General features: G+C 38.9%; 1 protein-coding gene across 1 annotated transcript; it reads left to right on the top strand.

Moving 5' to 3' along the window:
- The first annotated feature begins 738 nt into the window (after positions 1-738).
- On the top strand, positions 739-3,960 carry LOC143851954 (uncharacterized). Its single transcript, XM_077361468.1, has one exon. It carries the CDS (start codon positions 872-874, stop codon positions 3,467-3,469), a length of 2,598 nt encoding a protein of 865 aa, XP_077217583.1. The 5' UTR covers positions 739-871; the 3' UTR covers positions 3,470-3,960.
- Positions 3,961-19,290: the final 15,330 nt, after the last annotated feature.

The raw sequence follows: 19,290 nt of genomic DNA, 5'->3' as shown, positions 1-19,290 counted from the left end.
CATCAAGCCTAATTTAGGGTTCCGCCTAGAAAAGCTATAGTTTCTTTTGTAGTCCATTTGGGATGGGACGAAAACTAAGTGCGTCGTCTCAGGACGTGCTACAAGATCAATGGTCTCGATTTTACATAGACATCCCCCACATGGGACCCACACATTACCTATTACCATTGGTCCCAGAGTGACTTTTGCCTAGCTATTCTCTGGGCCCTGTTTGGTTTGCAGGAATTTTCTTGGAAAAGTTTGGAAAGAAAAAACATTCTAAAAATTCCAACTGTTTTACACAATAAAAGATGACTTTAACCAGTCCTATTCAATTTATGATAATTTCCCGCTAAATTAGTCTTAATCATAACATTTCCCTGTAAATTGTAGAAAGAAAAAGATTTTCCTTAACAAAATTTTCCAGTAGAAATGTTTTTCTTGCGTTACAAAGAGTACCCAAATTAATCATCTAAGAGCGAGGGTATTTTGGTCCAAACGCCCAATTGTTCTCATCCCCAAATTTAGACATAATCTCCACCGGAATCCATGCAACCTCTCTCTTTAAAAATAGAGTCTCCTTTGCTAAAACTAGAAAAGGAAGAAAAAGCCAGCTCTTCTCCTCCACATCTTGTGGTGTTTAGAAATTGATATTTCCACCCTTCCCGGAAAATTAAACACGTTCCTTCCAAACCCAAAAAAGCCTAAAAACAAGTTGTCAAAACAGAAAAATGGAAAAGAATGATAGAGAGAGAGAGATTGTAGCAGCCTCTGAAAACCCTAACCATCCATTCATTCCCCATTCTCTATAACAACCCCTTCCCCTCCTCCCCTTCATGACTCCTTTGTAAAAAGCAGCCTCAGGCCTCTTAGGGAGGTCCACCCTAAAAAAATGCAGGCCTCGGGCTGCTTATTCTCTGTCCTCTCTGTCTTTCTTCTTCTTTTCTTCTCTTTTTCCTCTCTCTCTTTCTCTCTCTCTGACGCCGAAGCCTCCTTTATTGCCCGTCGTCAGCTTTTAGCCTTACCAGAAAATGGAGATCTACCTGACGATTTCGAATTCGAAGTCGATATTGCTCTCCCCTTCCCAAACCAACGCCTTAAGAGAGCCTACATTGCCTTACAAGCATGGAAAAAGGCCATTTTTTCGGACCCATTCAACATGACCGGAAATTGGGTGGGCCCTGACGTCTGTTCTTATAATGGGATATTCTGTTCCGTAGCTCTCGATGATCCCTCCATCGATGTCGTGGCCGGAATTGATCTCAATCACGGCGACATCGCCGGATACCTCCCGGTCGAACTCTGTTTACTCGCCGATCTCGCTTTGTTTCACATCAACTCGAATCGATTCTGCGGAATCATTCCCAAAAGCTTTTCTAGAATGGAATTACTCCACGAGCTGGACTTGAGTAATAACCGGTTTGTGGGACCCTTCCCAAAGGTAGTTCTCAAACTGCCCTCTTTGAAATATCTTGATCTACGGTTTAATGATTTTGAGGGCCCACTACCTAGGGAGCTCTTTAATAAAAATCTCGACGCTCTATTTTTGAATGATAACCGGTTCCGGTCACACATACCGGATAATCTCGGTAACTCCCCGGTTTCCGTTGTCGTTTTCGCAAACAACAAACTTGGCGGTTGCATTCCGAGTAGCATTGGGAAAATGACCGGTACCTTGAACGAGATTATACTCCTAAATAACGGTCTTTCCGGTTGTTTGCCACCGGAAATTGGGAATCTCGGTAACGTAACGGTTTTCGATGCCGGGTCAAACTCGTTGACCGGGGTGTTACCAAAGATCTTTTCGGGTTTGAAGAGCATAACGGAATTGGACGTTTCGCATAACATATTGACGGGTTTCGTGCCGGAGGGTATTTGTAAGCTTCCTGATTTGAAGAACTTTACATTTTCGTATAATTATTTTAAAGGAGAGGCGGATGAGTGTGTGCCATCTTCGAGATCGAGTTTCGTATCGGACGATACGAGTAATTGTTTGCCGGCTCGGCCGAGACAGAAGAGTGCTAAGATGTGTACACCTGTGGTGAGTCGTCCAGTGGATTGTGGGAAATCTAAGTGTGGTGGTAGAGGTGGGGGTCCTTCTGATATTCCCACACCTCCCCCAAAATCTCCACCAAGCAAGAAATCGCCACAGCCCTCACCCTCAGTTCCGGCACCAAAACATCAGCCATCTCCGGCACCGGTTCCAGTGACTCCGACACCGAAACCACAGCCAACTCCGGCACCGACACCATCCAATAGATCACCTCCACCACCACCACCGGTTCAATCACCACCGCCTCCGGTTCAGTCACCTCCACCACCGGTTCTATCTCCTCCACCACCGGTTCAGTCACCCCCACCACCACCAGTTCAATCACCACCACCTCCACCACCGGTTCAATCGCCGCCACCTCCACCACCGGTTCAGTCACCACCACCTCCACCACCGGTTCAGTCACCACCACCTCCACCACTGGTTCAATCGCCGCCACCTCCACCACCGATTCAGTCACCACCTCCACCACCACCACCACCACCGGTTCATTCAACTCCGCCCCCTCCAGCCCACCGTGCATCACCAGAACCAAGGCCTCGCCCACCTCCACCGACTGTTCCACTTCAGTCACCCCCGCCACCGGTTAACTCGCCCCCACCACCACCACCGGTTCACTCAACACCGCCCCCTCCACCCCACCGTGAATCGCCAAACCTGACGCCTCGCCCGCCTCCACCGAGTGCTCCAGTTCAGTCACCCCCACCCCCAGTTAACTCGCCCCCACCCCCGGTTCACTCGCCCCCACCACCACCACCGGTTCACTCAACACCGCCCCCTCCACCCCACCGTGAATCGCCAAACCTGACGCCTCGCCCGCCTCCACCGAGTGCTCCAGTTCAGTCACCCCCACCCCCAGTTAACTCGCCCCCACCCCCGGTTCACTCGCCCCCACCACCACCACCGGTTCACTCAACACCGCCCCCTCCACCCCACCGTGAATCGCCAAACCTGACGCCTCGCCCGCCTCCACCGAGTGCTCCAGTTCAGTCACCCCCACCCCCAGTTAACTCGCCCCCACCCCCGGTTCACTCGCCCCCACCACCACCACCCCCGGTTCACTCACCTCCACCCCCGATTTTCTCACCACCTCCACCGGTAAACTCACCTCCACCGCCAGTTCACTCACCTCCACCCCCAGTTTTCTCACCACCGCCACCTGTTCATTCACCTCCTCCACCGGTTCACTCCCCTCCACCACCGGTTTTCTCACCACCACCCCCAGTTTTCTCACCACCGCCGCCTATTCATTCACCTCCTCCACCAGTTCACTCCCCTCCACCACCGGTTTTCTCACCACCTCCCCCAGTTCACTCCCCTCCACCACCACTTCAATCACCCCCACCACCTCCATCACCAGATGAAAACATCATCCTACCACCCAACTTCGGGTTCTCTTACGCATCACCACCACCACCCATGTTCCCAGGTTACTAAATGGTTTTTCTCTACTCTCTATTTTTTTTCTCTGTTCTCTCAAGTTTTCAAGCCCTCCACACAACACAATACATCCACCTTTTCTAGCTGATCGTTGAAAGAACCGAAGAAAACACAACTCTCTCCTATGTAAAGCAGAGGGCACCACAAGCAACAACATGTAACTCAAGATTCATAGCAGATTATATTGTTATTCCAATCTCTATCTTCTTTCTTCTGCTTTGCTTCTGCTTCTCTTTCTCTTCTTCTCTTTTAGGGATTACAATCCCCAATTTATTTCTTATGAATGTAAGCGAAATAAGCCTTTTGTATAGAGGGCGTTTTTTAAAGCCTATCTCTGTCACCTTTGGGTTATAAAACAATCATGCATGCGTGCAAGAAGAATCAAGAAATGGCCTAAATGTATGCGAGATTTCCTTTACATATTGATGTAAGAAAAATTAATACAAAACAGGAGAGATTTTCTCTCTCTGTGACTAGTTTTGGTAAAATAGCATTGTTGCTCATCTTTGTTGTTAAAATCAACTTGTGGTCCCTACTGGGGAAATGAACGGGAGACTGTTTTTAGTGGCAAGGAGAGGATTCATTTTTTAAAACAATAAGGCCCATTTGGTTTGTAAGAAATCTTTTCCATCGTGGAAAGGCTTTCCATGGAAAGCCCTTTCTTTTAGCAATCCTTTCCGTCGTTTGGTACAACAGCATGAAAGATAAAGCTTTTATTCTAGATATTTGTCTCGTTTGGAGATATTTTGTTTGGAAAAGAAATAGAAACACAACAATTAAGATGTTGTATGGGTGAAACTTGAATTTCATATATTTTATGGGTGAAACTTAGAGATTAATAACCCAATTTAATTAGTGGTGATTTCGTCAAATTTGCCAGGTGGTTTTTCTCTCTTAGAGAGTTTTCCAACTAAACCTTTTTGTGTTATCTTGTGTGATTGCTCCCGCTTGATTCTCTGATGTGCCCTTGGTGCTTGATTATTTGGCAAAACCCTACAGAAATAGGCTTCTTCGTTTAAATGTCAGACTTGAGTGTTAGCTTTGAGTACTTGTTCCAAACGCCTTGAGTGTGTATTCGAGTAAGGTCTGAGGGAGCAGAAAGCTATTTTCAATGCCCTATTAGATGGCAGCAGGAACAAAGGTATAAAGGCCAAGAAGTTTCATTAAATTAAAGACTAAAATGAGGATCAAACGATGTTCGCAGAAATGCAAATAAAACCAAGTAGCACCACCGGGTTCTGATCCAATTCTTTCATTAAGATAATTTCCTAAATGCACTGATAGTGCTAGAGTAGAGACTGTGCAAGGAATGAACAAAGGCAATGAGGAAGTAGAAGATAGTAACATTGAAGAGACAGTGGAAAGTCAAGTGGAACAACAGGGTCGAGAGAAGGAACCAAGGCTGAGACAGCAACCTGTGTGGATGAAAGACTATATTAGCAACTAATTGTAATTTGAATGTAAATCATCAGTAGCTACTGAAATGTAATGTCTTTTAGGAATTCCAGAAAGAGAATATTAGTTTGTTAGGCTAATGACAGTTGTACTAAACTGAATAACAGTTTATAACTAAGGAAAGACCTAAGGATTGGGTGTGAAATAATAAGAAATATCATTCTTCTTCTCCTCTTTTTTCTTGCTCTATCTTTTCTTCCCTAATCAGATGCCCTGAAGATCGATCCTTCCTCATAATTCAAGAAGGGATCGTATCATGCACATAACAAGGCAAGATGAAGCCGACGCCTTTAATTCCTGGTCTTGTTCCTCATTTATAAGGTCCAACAAGTTTTAATAGCATCCATGTGTTCAGAGTCATCACTGACTCTATAAGGAGAGAAACTCTTGAGAATTCGATGGTAAAGCAAAATCTCCGTATTGTTTATACAATAAGGTGATTGCGTTGTCGATAGGCTGGGCCAGAAGCCTCCCGTCATTTCACTTTGTGTCAGCTTTTGAGCTTTGGGAGGGCTGGAGGGAGGTTTGCTTCAGTGATGAGAGGAGACCACAGATCGTTCAAGAGTGGAAGGCTCCTCCTTGTGGCTTGCTTAAGCTTAACTTTGATGGGTCAAGCGTGGGCAGCCCGGGTCCCGCTGGTATAGGTGGCCTCTCGAGCAGTATTGTGGGCGTCCTATTGGGATTTCCGATGCCAGTGAGGCGGAGATGAGGGCGGCTTACCAGGGTACCACGCGCTTAGACAGAGCTCTTTTGGATAAGGTGATCGAAGAGGGTGACTCTTAAAAAGTGGTGAGGAGGCTTTGTGGGTCGGCGGTTCCTCCTGAAGATTTGCTCTCATTTTTTACGAGATTTCTGACCACACTCTTGGTTCTTCTATCGTTCTCATATCTTCTACACATAAGAAGATCTGCTAATAGCGAATAGATTAGCTAGAGATGGGGTGGGAGAGTGTGGTTGGAGTTGTTCGACTTCCTCCCTCCTTGATTTTGTTTAGCTTTCTACTCTTGTACAGTTTCTATTTTCTGTCGTATCTTTTGGTGGACCACCTCGGTCTTCCTCTTTATTTAATGAATTTTGCAGCCATTCAAAAAACAAACAAAAAAAGCAGAAACAATAAAGATACCTAATCCCCAAACAATGCCAAAATATACAAAATATATAAATATTAATTGGCCAAAAGGTTAAACTTTATCAACTGACCTTTTGGTTCCATTGCTAAAATTGGTAGGTGATAATAGTTAGTAAATTGTCTCTGTGCCGTAATTCAACATCTATAACAGTCTTCAACTTTTCAAGCCTTCTCGAAACCTGAAAATAGAGCAGTCCATGCTTCAAGGTATATAATATAGATCTGAATTATAAGTGTGTGTGTGTGTGTGTGTGTGTGTGTGCGTGTGTGTGTGTGTGTGTGTGTGTGTGTGTGTGTCAGTTCATAGCAGGAGCTATAAGAATGTGATCAAATTTTAATGTCCAAATGTATCTTTGGAAGAGTCACTACAACAAAGTCATCAAATACCAGCGGTCTTAAAAACCGCTACTGAATGTTGGGTTTTAGGCGCGGTCATTTATCCGACCGCTGGTATAGGGTCGGAGAAAACAATGACTTACTTAAAGACTAAAAAAACGATTCGCGCCTTAACTTTCTCTCCCGCGCACGAGCTTTTCTCTCCCGCCCCCTCTTTTCCATGCCTCTTTTTCTCTCAACTGTCGATTGACGAAGGAGAAGAAACAGAAGAAGAGAGGAAATAAGAAAGCAGAAGGGGTGAGTAGAAACCCTAAATCTGTGTCTCTATTTTTTTATTTTCTTAACTCTTTTTCATGTCCATCAGAAACCCTAAATCTGTAGCTCTTTTTTTATTTTCTATATCCTTTTTACATGTCCATCAGAAACCCTAGATTTGTAGTTCTTTTTCTATTTTCTTTACTCTTTTTTCAAGGCCATCCTCTGTTTTCTTATTTTCTTAACTCTTTTTCATGTCCATCAGAAATCCCTAAATCTGTAGCTCTTTAATTTATTTTCTTTACCCTTTTTACATGTCCATGAGAAACCCTAGATTTGTAGTTCTTTTTTTATTTCTTTACTCTTATTTCAAGGCCATCGGCAACCCTAAATCTCTATCTCTGTTTTCTTATTTTCTTAACTCTTTTTCATGTCCATCAGAAACCCTAATTCTGTAGCTCTTTTTTTAATTTTCTTTACCTTTTTTACATGCCAATCAGAAACCCTAGATTTGTAGTTCTATTTTTATTTTCTTTACTCTTTTTTCAAGGCCATCAGAAACCCTAAATCTGCTGCTATTTTATTTTTTAATTTTCGTTACTATTTTTTCATGTCCATCAAAATCCTTAGATTTGTAGCTCTCCTTGTTTTTTTTACTATTTTGTGATTTCCATTTTAAGGGTTGATTGGTATAACATCAAGGAAATGTTTCTTCAACCGTGCAAAATATTTTGAAAACCATTTGAACATATAGTATCTATTTTTTTATCTATGTTTTTTCAACTATTTGAACATGTTCAAGGATCCAAGAGTTAAATTGTGTCCTACATTGTATTTGTAGCTTAGTTAAATTATCTAAGCTTATTGGTTTGTTTCTTATTTTTTCAAAGGTAGCATAAGCTCTATTTGGATAGCATTTTTTTCCATGATTCATAGGGAAATGGTATGATTATGGTTAATTTATAGGAATATTATCATTAATTAAAGGTCCTTTCATGTAAAAATTGACTAGGATTGGTAAAAGTTTATGTTAGTTCATGTGTAAAAGAGTAAGAAATTTTAGAATATTACTACTTGCTAGTAGGGATTAACTATTAAGTATTAACTCTTTGAGGGGGTTTTGAAGAGGAGAAGAAGAAGAGGGGGTATGAGGGATTCTCGGAGCTCTCTCATTCCATTCAGAGCGAGAAATTAGGCTCCTCTCTGCAGACCTCTCCCTCGATTGATGCTTTCCGGTCCTTGCCGGTAATTTCAAACAACATCTCTCACTCTGCCCTTTTCTCTTTCCCCCTTCTTTACAATATCTAGCTCATCTATTCGTTGATTTTCAACATAATTTGATTTTTCTTACAATTTCGTCTAGAGCTGTTGTATTTTCCACCTTGATTTCCTTTTGATGTATAAGAAATCAATAGGGTTTAATGTTATCTCCACCTTGATTTTCTTTTGATGTATAAGAAATCAATAGGGTTTAATGTTATCTTTGGGTTTCTAATAGATCTGTCATGCAAGTTCCATTTTTTTTGTTCTCACTTATACCATTTCTGAAATTCATTGGGCTTTGAATTTTCTCTAGTTTTCTGATAGATCTGTAGATGCGAGTTTCATTTTTTTTTCGTTATTGATTTTATTGTTTATAAAATTCGTAGGGATCTGAGTTTTCTCCTGATTTCTGATAGATTTTGCAAAAGTGGTTATTTATCATAAAATGTATTGTATTTTCGCAGATGGCTTTTAATCTCTGTGTGTTTATCAAGTATTGACATTTCAGATGAGATCTTTATGTGTTAGTCTTCTTGATTTATCATGTATTACACTTTTTTATTATTGTAGAGGGCTTTATATCTTTGTGTGTTAATCTACCCGTTTTTGCAGAAATTGTGCAAGAAACTTCAATATGATCCTAGAGTTGTTGAAGATACAAGGTTCATGATGTCTTTTTCTTTTTATCTAGTTTCTGTGGTTTGATTTTTATTTGTGATGCGTTTCTGATACTATTTATGAATTCAGTTGCATCATTCCAATATTAGTTGAATCATTCACCTCTCTCTCTCTCTCTCTCTCTCTCTCTCACACACACACACACACACACACTCTCACTATCTCACTCAGAATTTTCAATAGCAAATTGTGTTTTTTCCCCTCTTAATTGCATGACGAATTGAGAATAATCTTGAGAAATCAGATGCTTTTGACAATTGTTATGAAGGTGTTGGCTGAATGTTTGACGAAATGACACACTAGGAAGCTCATGTTTTAGCCCTATTATGTTTTACATTAGGTCCCCTTAGTTGATTTAGAATCAGTTCTATTTGGGCTAAGAGATATAGTTGATCACTTTTGCCTTGCATTTTGGAAAGAGAGTTGATGTCCATGGATCAGCTCTTGCATGATTAATTCAATCCATTGTATGCTTGCTCAAGGGATTGCATGTCATGTATGCATATAAGGTATTTATTGATCAGAAACGAAGCTAAGCTTTCATGACTTGCATTCTTGAATAGATGATCAAGACTACTAGTTTCCTGGTGTTTTCAACCAGCTCACATCACTCTAGTGGTTTAAACTTCATGAGTTTAATGCGTAGATCTGAATCACCTTGAGCTTAAATATCATTGTCGTTAGCTTCTTTTTATTTCTTGTTACAATGACATTACATCCTTAGTTGTATCTTCATGGATTTTGTATTCTGTTTGTCTTCCATCTTCTTAGCATTTATACAATTCTTGGCCACAAGAAAAATGATTTTACCCCTTATCCATTCCTCAACTTAATTCATTACACATCCATCAGAGAGTTAGGAAAAATGGAAAAAACATAGTATTTTTTTTTTCCTCTGCTATTTTATATCATTGTTGCTAGTGTTTTTTTTTTTTGAGTGGTTTATTGTTGCTAGTGTTGTGGAGTAAATTTATTGAAAAAATAGATTATTGACCGTGAAGTTATATTTCAAATGCAACGATCTTTGTTATTAGGATGATCATATAAGTTAAACATTGTGATCTACCTGGCATCCTTGGTTGTACGTGTCTACGGAGAAAATCACAAAAATATCATGGATAGAAGTTGGATCCAACTTCAAAGGTATGACTATGATAACGTTTTTGTTTTCTAAATGTGGAAGCAATTGGATGCATGATCTATTATTTTAAGATGTTTGATTTGTGTTCTCTTTTGGATACAATAGGAATGACCCGGCATACGAGGAAGGAGTTTCTCAATTTCTTAACTTCGCATTTACTCATGGAGCTCATGGAGGAAAGATATTCTGCCCATGTAACAAATGTGGCAATATTAGATTGGTTGGTCGAGAAGAGGCCGAGGGACATTTGTTGTGGAATGGGATGCTCTTGGGGTACAGTAGATGGGTAATCATGGGAAAGGGTCATCTTATGCTATGAATAATAATGAATACCGAGCGCATCACGAACCAATTATACAAGATGAAATACACAAACTATTGAATGATATACACCCAAGATCGAGTCATGATCATGATAATGGACCAGCAGGTGAGGAGGGTCATCAAGCAGATGCACGTATGGACGGGCTTAATGAAGATGCGGATAAGTTTTTTAAACTATTACAAGACGCCGAGCTAGAATTATATCCAGGAAGCAGGTTCACTAAATTATCCTTCGTGGTTCAGTTGTTTCACATAAAGTGTCTTAATGGTTGGAGCAACAAATCATTCACCATGTTGCTTGAGTTGTTGAAAGAGGTACTTCTTGAGGGTGAAGCACTGCCGAAGTCCTTTTATGAAGCAAAGAAGATTATTAGGAATTTGGGCCTCCATTACGACAAAATAGATGCATGCCCTAATGACTGTGTGCTATACTGGAAGGAAGCCTCCAATGATTCTAAATGTCGTATTTGTGGGGCTTCAAGGTGGAAAACAATTTGAAGGGAATTCAGATGAGCAGACAACCGATTCATCCACAAGAGAGCAAAAAGTTCCTGTAAAGATTTTGTGTCATTTTCCTTTTTGAAACCAAGGTTGCAGAGGTTGTACATGTTAACTAAAACAGCTTCTTTCATGACATGGCATTATGAGAACCGTACCAAAGATGATATATTAAGGCATCCTGCAGACTCTACGGCCTGGCAAACTTTTGACTACATATATCAGTGGTTTTTTTTAGAACCTCGCAATGTTAGACTTGGATTAGCAAGCGACGGCTTCAATCCATTTAGAACGATGAGTATTGCTCACAGCACATGGCCTGTTGTGCTCATTCCATTTAATCTTCCACCATGGATGTGCATGAAGCAACCATATATAATGTTGTCATTGCTAATTCATGGCCCATCTAGTCCCAGGAGTGACATTGATGTCTACTTACAACCTCTGATTGAAGAGTTGAAGAAATTATGGGTGTCAGGTTTGCAGACCTACGACGCATCGAGGCCGGAGACATTTCAGATGCATGCAGCAATTTTGTGGAGGATTAGCGACTTCCCTGCATATGCTAACTTATCGGGATGGAGCACCAAAGGGAAACTGGCTTGTCCTTCTTGTAACAAGGACACATGTTCTCTGTGTTTGAAGCTTGGAAGGAAGTTTTGTTACATGGGTCACTGACGATTCTTAGAGGCCAAACACAGATTTCGGTCTGAAAAGTTTTCTTTTGATGGCACTAAGGAGAAGTGGTTAGCTCTGATTCCCCTATCAAGATCACAAGTATTGGATAAAATACAAAGCATTAACATCACATTTGGCAAGAAGCATGATACCGTGAAATCCCACTTAGGCAACCCAAGAGGGGGGTGAGTTTTAAAACTTTATGAATTTAAAAACTTTGTTTGCACTAGTTTTAGTTTGATTAGAAAAATTAAGATATTTAGCTTTACTTGGTGAATGATTAAAGATTACAAATATAATGCAAATCCCACAACAAGATAAAGGATTAGGATGAGTGGTTTCGTTTAGGCCTTTTATCAAACACTTGGTGGAACCCTAGTTGATCTACTCTCTTTAGTTTCTTTGAGAAATAATTTATGGATGGTTCATACAAGTAAAACAAAAATTAAGAATAAAGTTCAACCACAAGAGTTAAGCACTTACCACAAGAGTAGAGAGGAAGATACAAGAGGCTTGACACAAGGGTTTTTATAGTGGTTCGGTCTTAAACCCAAGACCTACTCCACTCTTCTCAAGTTTGTCTCCTTGAGGATTCCACTAGTCTTCTTCCAATGAACTTAAATACGGCGTTCCTTCCGCCAAGTACAATCCGAGCGTCCAAGCTCCAATGGTCTTAAATACGGCGCCCTTTGTTGCCAAATACAATGAAGAGAAGAAGTAACAAGCTCTCTTGCCTCTTTGTAGGTTAATACGATATAAAGCTCACAATACACTCTCAAAGATGATTACACGTAATGCCTAATCCAATATCAAAAGAATTCCTCAAGATCAAAGCACAAGTGAGATGGAGAGAGATTTTACCCAAAAATAATGGCTAAATGATTTTCAAGGATTTCTTAGAGTTGGAACATGTTCATCATTTTGGTTTGAACCCATACAATGAGTATATATAGAGTCCCAACATAATATGACCGTTTTGGGGGTATTTCGGTCATTTTCGGGTCAAAAAATAACTAGCCGTTGTAGCCACAACGGCTACATTTTTTGTGTTCCAGGTTGTTTTCTCGGAGGTCCGAGAAATGTCTCGGAGTTCTGAGAAAATTCTCGGAATTCCGAGACTGGTTTTCCAACAATCTGCTTTTAACTTGTAAAATTCATATCTCCCTTATATCTCGTCATATTTTGACGTTCTTATACTCTACGGATATGAGAAAAATGAGAGCTATCTATTAAAAATATTTTCAAAAATATTTAAAAATATTTTAAACAAGTTTTGATAGCATTTAGTTGCTGGTCCAGTGGTTTTTTCGGAACTCTATTTTGTTCAATGTTGTGTTGAATGCCATATGGATCCCAACATGTTGGTACACCACCATGGCTATTCACTTATCCATTTAAGTCCTTAAAGAGTGTATTAGTCTCTTTGAAAAACATATTTTAAGGGGTTTTATGATATGCCTTGATAAGAGAAAACACAAGAGAGATAGGTGATACAATCTACCCTTTTTACCACTCTCTTGAATGAACTCTTGAGGTAGCCATTGCTTGATTTTCTCTTTGAGTGCATGACTTGTTTTGGGATCTTCAAGGTTGAGCTTCTTATCTTGACACCTTCCAAGGATGATGCCACCATTTGGTTCAAGCTTCTTTGCAAGTGGTTGATCCACAAGCTTTGGCCTTCATTGTTATTCTTTTGTTTGTTCAATGCTTTGAGATGACTGATGTTGAGCTTCTCCTTGGTTGATCCTCCAAGGTATGATTGATCCTGTAGACACCCTCATTTTGCTACACTTTAACCAACAATAACCTAATATATTGATCCGTAGAATTTCATTGGTAAAATATGCATCCTCAAATTTTCTGAAAAACCAAAATGATAAAGAGATGTACCTGGTGAGATGATTAGATCCGAAAAATTAAAAAATACCCTGATTGGTGAATTTAGTGTGTTAAATCCATGTGAGAGCCCCTCTATCATGGATTTATATGTTTTATGTCATTATGTCTCGATCTGACTTTACGGATCTTCAATCGGGACAAAATAAGCTAGGATCACTTCACAGCCCGGGACCTGATTCCATTCTGAGACCCGATTTCCGTAAATCGTTAGACCAAGGGCAGATCTTGACCCGGGTGTCTTTCCTTACCAAGAATTTGTGATCATTTAGTCAAAATAAGATCGATCAATGTTAATCTCAAATTCAGATTAAACATTGTGTCACTTAATTGAGCAAAAACCCAGTGAAAAATCACGGATCAATGTGGGTGAACGAGAGCCGTCGAAATAATTTAACCAAATTATTAACAACAGTACTTTCAGTACTTTAATTGTTGTCAAAATTCATATTTCAAAGGTTAAGATCATTCATCAAAAATTGATTAAGTTGCTTGGATCAATCGAATCGTTTATTTGATAAATGGTTGGAAAAACGATTCGCTGTTAAAAACCGATGGCTCGCATTGGTTAAAAATTCTGAAAATAATATTTCTATGGCAATATTGGGCTTAAATGAAAGAGGGAAAATCAACGATTTTAATGGTAAAATAATTATCGAAATCGAACTTCAAAATCTCCTAAAAACTGCGTTTTTCGATTTTTACATTCAAAATATTTGAAAAATCTTTTACAAGATTCTAGGAGATTTGGAGGCATCATCTCGTCCATTCTTTCGATCAAAATTGATCTCAACCACCCAATCTTATTCCATATCATTGCAAAGATTTCAGGATATTTGGAGACCCGATCTCGCCCGTTCTTTCGATCACATGGAGATTGCAGTTAATCGCAACCATCCAAATCGTTGCCATTCTCTACAAAGGCAACTAAATTGGACATTTCCCTTGCCTTGAAATTTGCTTCCAAAATCTACAAAGATTCCAAGGACAAATGGCATCATCTTGGATCTTGAATTGTTCCTAAATCTTTAGTACTTGATCTTGGCCGCATAAGTGCCTGCCATTTTTAACATAGCCATGGCTTAAATGGAAGATGCCAAAGAAGAGGGAGAATATTCTAGAAAAATCCGATCTTGGCCATTCTTTCCCCTTTCTTTTTCCATCACTCAATCTTTACCCTACACCTCTAGGCCCTAAAGATGGCAACCTGGCTCATCCCTCACCTATAAATACCCATGCTCTCTTCTTTCAAAAAAGAAAGAAGAAAAAAAAGAAGAGGAATAAGACTCAAAGAAAACTACTAGAGAAATCCTCCATATCCCCGCCTTCAAATCTTGTCCTATTCAGAGGATACCCAAAATCTCCATCACAGGTAGGTGCACTATTCTCAGATTTTTCCAGGATTATTTGGTATTTTTTTATGTTTTTGCATGATTTTTAGCATTTAATTGAATTTAATTCAATATTATATGTGTGTGCTCAAAATCATGATCTACATGAGTGCTTCAATTCCGATTTGTCTCGAAATTTAATGCGCTGATCTATTCAAATAGACTAAAATAACCATCGGATCGGATCGGACATTGGATCAAAGGATTTTGAAAATTTGAGTGAAGAATGGAATTTTATTTAAAATAATGGCTGAGAAATTACAAAATTTGAAAAAATAGCTATCTCAAGATGATTTGTATTGTGGAATTTCAAATTTTTCTTGTGTTCATCACATCAGAACAAGGTTAAAGGACATTTTCCGGAGTCGTAATTTTCTCGAAAATCGTGTTTTTAAAATAGAAAACTCTTCAAAAACATCTTTTTGACGAAGAAAAATAAAATATATACTAAACACATTCCAAAATTAATGAAATTTCGTGGAAAACTAATATGATACTGATACATTCTATCATGAATTTTTAAAGATTTTTGGATTCTGTTTGATATATCATTTAATGCTTTCTTTGAAAACTATCAGATTTTGTGAGAATTTTTACTGATATCAGATCACCATTACAATTCACGAAATTTTTACAGTAGTCTTATATTTCATATTTCTTACTGCTGTAAAATTTTTAATTGATTAGGATCTTGTTTCCTATTGGTTGTAGTGTAAGTTCATAATCTGGTCTTAAAATCCGAAACTGGTAGTGAATAGTCTTTAAAATTCATGAAAATCTCACAGCATGCTGTGTTTACTTATATCTTTCTACTGTAGAAATTTTAATGAATTTAGATTTCTATTTCTAGTAGTTTCTGTGTTATTTTTGCAATCTGGTCTTATTGTTGTTAAATCAAAATTAAATATGAGCTTAATGTAAAAATCTGCAAAACTCTTTTAAAAAGCTACATCCCATGATGTCTTGTTGCTGCTGAAGTTTCAATTAATTTCGAATTCGTTTATAACAATTTCACTTGTAAAATCACTCATGTGATTTAAAATTGATAAAATCCATTAAAAAACTGAAATTAATTAAAAATCACCATAAAGCTTCTAAAGGACCTTAAAATTCTGTCACACGTTCACTCCTCAATCCATTGAAACAGAAATTTTAGGATCTTTAGATTTCCTTGAAAAAATGGCCAGTGCATCCATAATCGTATCCCTATTGCCCTCGATCTTTGACAATTTGAATATTTAAGCTATAGCATGTTGTTGGCTCCGAGGTTACTGTCCACGGAAATCCTGAGATATGCCAGGCAATAAGATGCTATAACCTAAGTATTAAATTGCACAAGGAAAGAGCGCACGATTCCCTTCCTTAGATGCCATTCGAGGCCGAAATTGGTGAACCCTAGAACCATTGGTATTCCTTAAATGTCCAGAAACTGAAAATCCTTGAAATCTGAAATTAATTACCCTCAAGAACTTGAGTCGATGTGTCTCGTATCTTTCGGAACCATTGAATTATGGTTTCCGTCGTAAGAACCATTAGAGCCCAATTTAGAAACACTAGTGTCAGGTCGTGTCCTAGGTTTTAGGGAGTCTTAGGTTTTAGGGAGTCCTAGAGTTAGGAGTCCAGCCTCATCACGTACGTTTTCTATGGATAGCGACCGTGCCCTAGGTCTAGTTACACTAGTCACCCAATCTTTTCCTAAGACAAGCCTAGTAAACTAGGAAGTAGGCTAACCTGCATTAGTCTAAGGAACAACTTGCATTTAGATAAGAATCATATAGCATCTTAGATGAAATCCTAGGATAATAAAATTCTCAACTTGAATTAAATAACTCATCTTAAAACTGTTGAAACAGTCAAACCCGTGTAGGTCGGTGTCTTAGTTGAGTTAGGCATAAGTAGCTTAGCTTAGGTGCACCGAACTACGTCGACTCTGATCCCAGTGAGGCTTGGGTACGTAGGCAGCTTGGATGTCTGATGGCATACCAACCGCGAGTCGGCTCCACAACAAATTGTGGGGTTTTGTATATTAATTTTCTTGTAAATGCTTAATTAAATCACTTAGGATTTTCCATGAAATTAGAATTTTAGGAGAACTTTCACTTAGATTGAATTTACACAAATAAAGTAATCAAGATACACACTTAGGATCTACATTGAAATTAGATCATAGGATGCATGTCACATAGTTCGCACATTAACATAGAGTTGAATGAGACATTTAAAATAAATTTAAAAGAGTTAGCTTTTGGAACCGAAGACCGATTATCAGGCAGGAATGGTGCATGTGGTGGATAACTCCCCATACCTTCCATTCTTGTAACCAGGTAGCGAGTCTAGATTTCTGGTTAATTATGAGTCCTAGATCCCACATCTAGGTGGCGACTCTGTCAGTCTCTTTTGTGTGGAATTCAGATTGTCTTAGTGATCCCAAGTTCACATAAAAGATGAAATAAAATCAATCATAAAATGCACACGCCAATCGCGTGGGTACAAGAGACCAAGGGAGAGCGTGACGGCTCGCACCCCACCCCTCTCGCGGGATCGGGTCCCACAGTTTGGCGACTCTGCTGGGGACCACCTAACTTCATTAAAATTTCAAAAGATAACTCATTTGAATCTCATGAAAACTCTATTAGATTAGTTTGTATGTTTTATTTTCTCATCGTATTTTACTCAAACTTAATCTAACAAAACCTGAAGGCATCATAGATTGCGCAAACTTATTGCACACACTTACATCACTTGCATCTAAACCATTGCATTTCACATGCACACACGTCCCATTTTAGGAACCCGGAGTGTTATCTAGCATGGTTGACTTGAATTTCATCACCTGGTGCCTCTGTGCTAGAGAAGCATTCCACCCTTAGCCTAGCACCTTATCGTGCGTAAACGGATCTCTTGTTCACGTACTGATACACCGGACACTGGTACAATATATTGAGCACGGATTCGCGCTAAGGGAACTCTTGGCCTTACCCCTAGATTAACCCATACATGCATGTAGTATACGAACACATGTGCATCACGTGTGTGAGCCTAGCTTAGGATATCCTACCCATTTGTGTCTAGATTAGGCTGTAGTCCATCTTCCAATGGCTACAATCGGTCATCAGGTACACAAACAAAGTCATGAGTCGAGATCCTCTCTCCACTCCGATAGATTAGGATTAGGGTTGATGCCTTCAGATAACACTGTTAAAATGTGCGAAGATTAAAAAACTTTCCCTTTGGGGTTATGATATAAATCCCATCATTTCCAAAGATCTCATAGGATTAGTCATTCATGATCTATCCGTTGAAAGCAATCTTATGCTATCTCATCTAATCTTTTGATCGTGCGTCTTTCGTTCTTCTGTCATACGATTCGATCGTATCTTCATGCCATCCCCTAACTGGCAGGAGCAGAATCTCAGAATCTTTCAATTATGCAATCTCATGATCTGATCATGCCTGGTCCAGATGATCCAATCTTGCTTGTACCCTTGGTCTCTTCCTCCTCTAGGGGCTACCTTTTTCAAGATTATTTTGCTAAGTCCTTCAGAGTTCACTCTCATAATCCTTGAGCTAGGGGCATTCCCCACGTGCTATCATGTCATCATTGTTATGTTTATTTGTTTTGAGGAACCATCACTTTACTTCCCATTCCTTATCTAGTCGTATCATAATTATCATGTCAATCATAGAAAGGAAGAATTCCCTGAATGTCAAGCTTACATCTCGTGTTTATTGTTTCTATGTCAGGATTGTTCACTGCTGAAAATCCAGGAAAGCTTCTTGGGTTTGAATCTATTCGTGGCCAGTGAAGAAGCTAATTTTCCATTTTCTTTGGAAGTCTCTTTATCCACTTTTTCCTACCTATGGCAGATTCTATGGAAAATTTTCAACTCTTTCATGTCACAAAAACCCTGACCAATCAATGGTATGTTGGTGCTATCATGGATTAACTTGAGAATTTTCTATCCATAGCACAACACTCAAGGCAAACAATTAGTCCATAAATGACTAATCAATTTGCGTTTGTTAATCATCAAAACAAGGTGAATGAATGAACCCATGGGGAACCCTTGGGCTAACATTCTCCCCCTTTTTTATGATTACAAACGAAAATGATTAGACAGGTGGGAGGAACCTCTTATGAGGATTATATAAACAAGTTAATAGATACTACTCCTCCTCAACATATGCATGAGTTATATTCACAAGTTATAGTACAAGAATGCATATGAGTATGGATCTAATCAATTACACAAATTCTTCCCCTTTTAGCATAAGCAAAAATGAAGGATTAACAGTTAAGCACAATACAAAGCATGAAAGATATTCAATGAATATGGATGCTCCCCCTATCTTCTTATCATGAATACAAGATAAACAATTTATAGATTCCATGATAAGAGAATATTAACATAGAAACAAAATACCAAATATAAATTAATCTATGTTGCAGAAAAAGCAAAGAGACATTGCATTTTAGCTCAATTTTGGGTGTATATGAATAAACCTAATGTAAATCAACCCTATGACCTATAAAATAATAAATGATATGAAAATATAAAGTTCATAATATACTTATCATGAAAGATAAACAAGCAAGTTTAAGGTTTAGCATGATAAGCCCCCATTTTTTTTTTTTGAATTCCTTATAGAATCTTATCATGAGGTGATGTGTAGTTATAAACTCATCATGATAAGCAAGAATACATATTTTTCAAGTTAAAACATTCTTTTAAATTGTCATGTATAGAAATGAACATTTGATCATAATATGGCA

This window comes from Tasmannia lanceolata, unplaced genomic scaffold (assembly GCF_043159265.1).
Source record: "Tasmannia lanceolata isolate RefF3 unplaced genomic scaffold, GAP_Taslan_0.1 ptg000018l, whole genome shotgun sequence".
NCBI classification, from domain to species: domain Eukaryota; kingdom Viridiplantae; phylum Streptophyta; class Magnoliopsida; order Canellales; family Winteraceae; genus Tasmannia; species Tasmannia lanceolata.
The sequence above is the reverse complement of the archived record's forward strand: the minus strand, read 5'-3'. Positions and strand labels throughout refer to the sequence as shown.

Excerpts from the sequence above, each read along its gene's own strand:
- LOC143851954 (XM_077361468.1), top strand. The coding sequence starts at position 872 with ATGCAGGCCTCGGGCTGCTTATTCTCTGTCCTCTCTGTCTTTCTTCTT.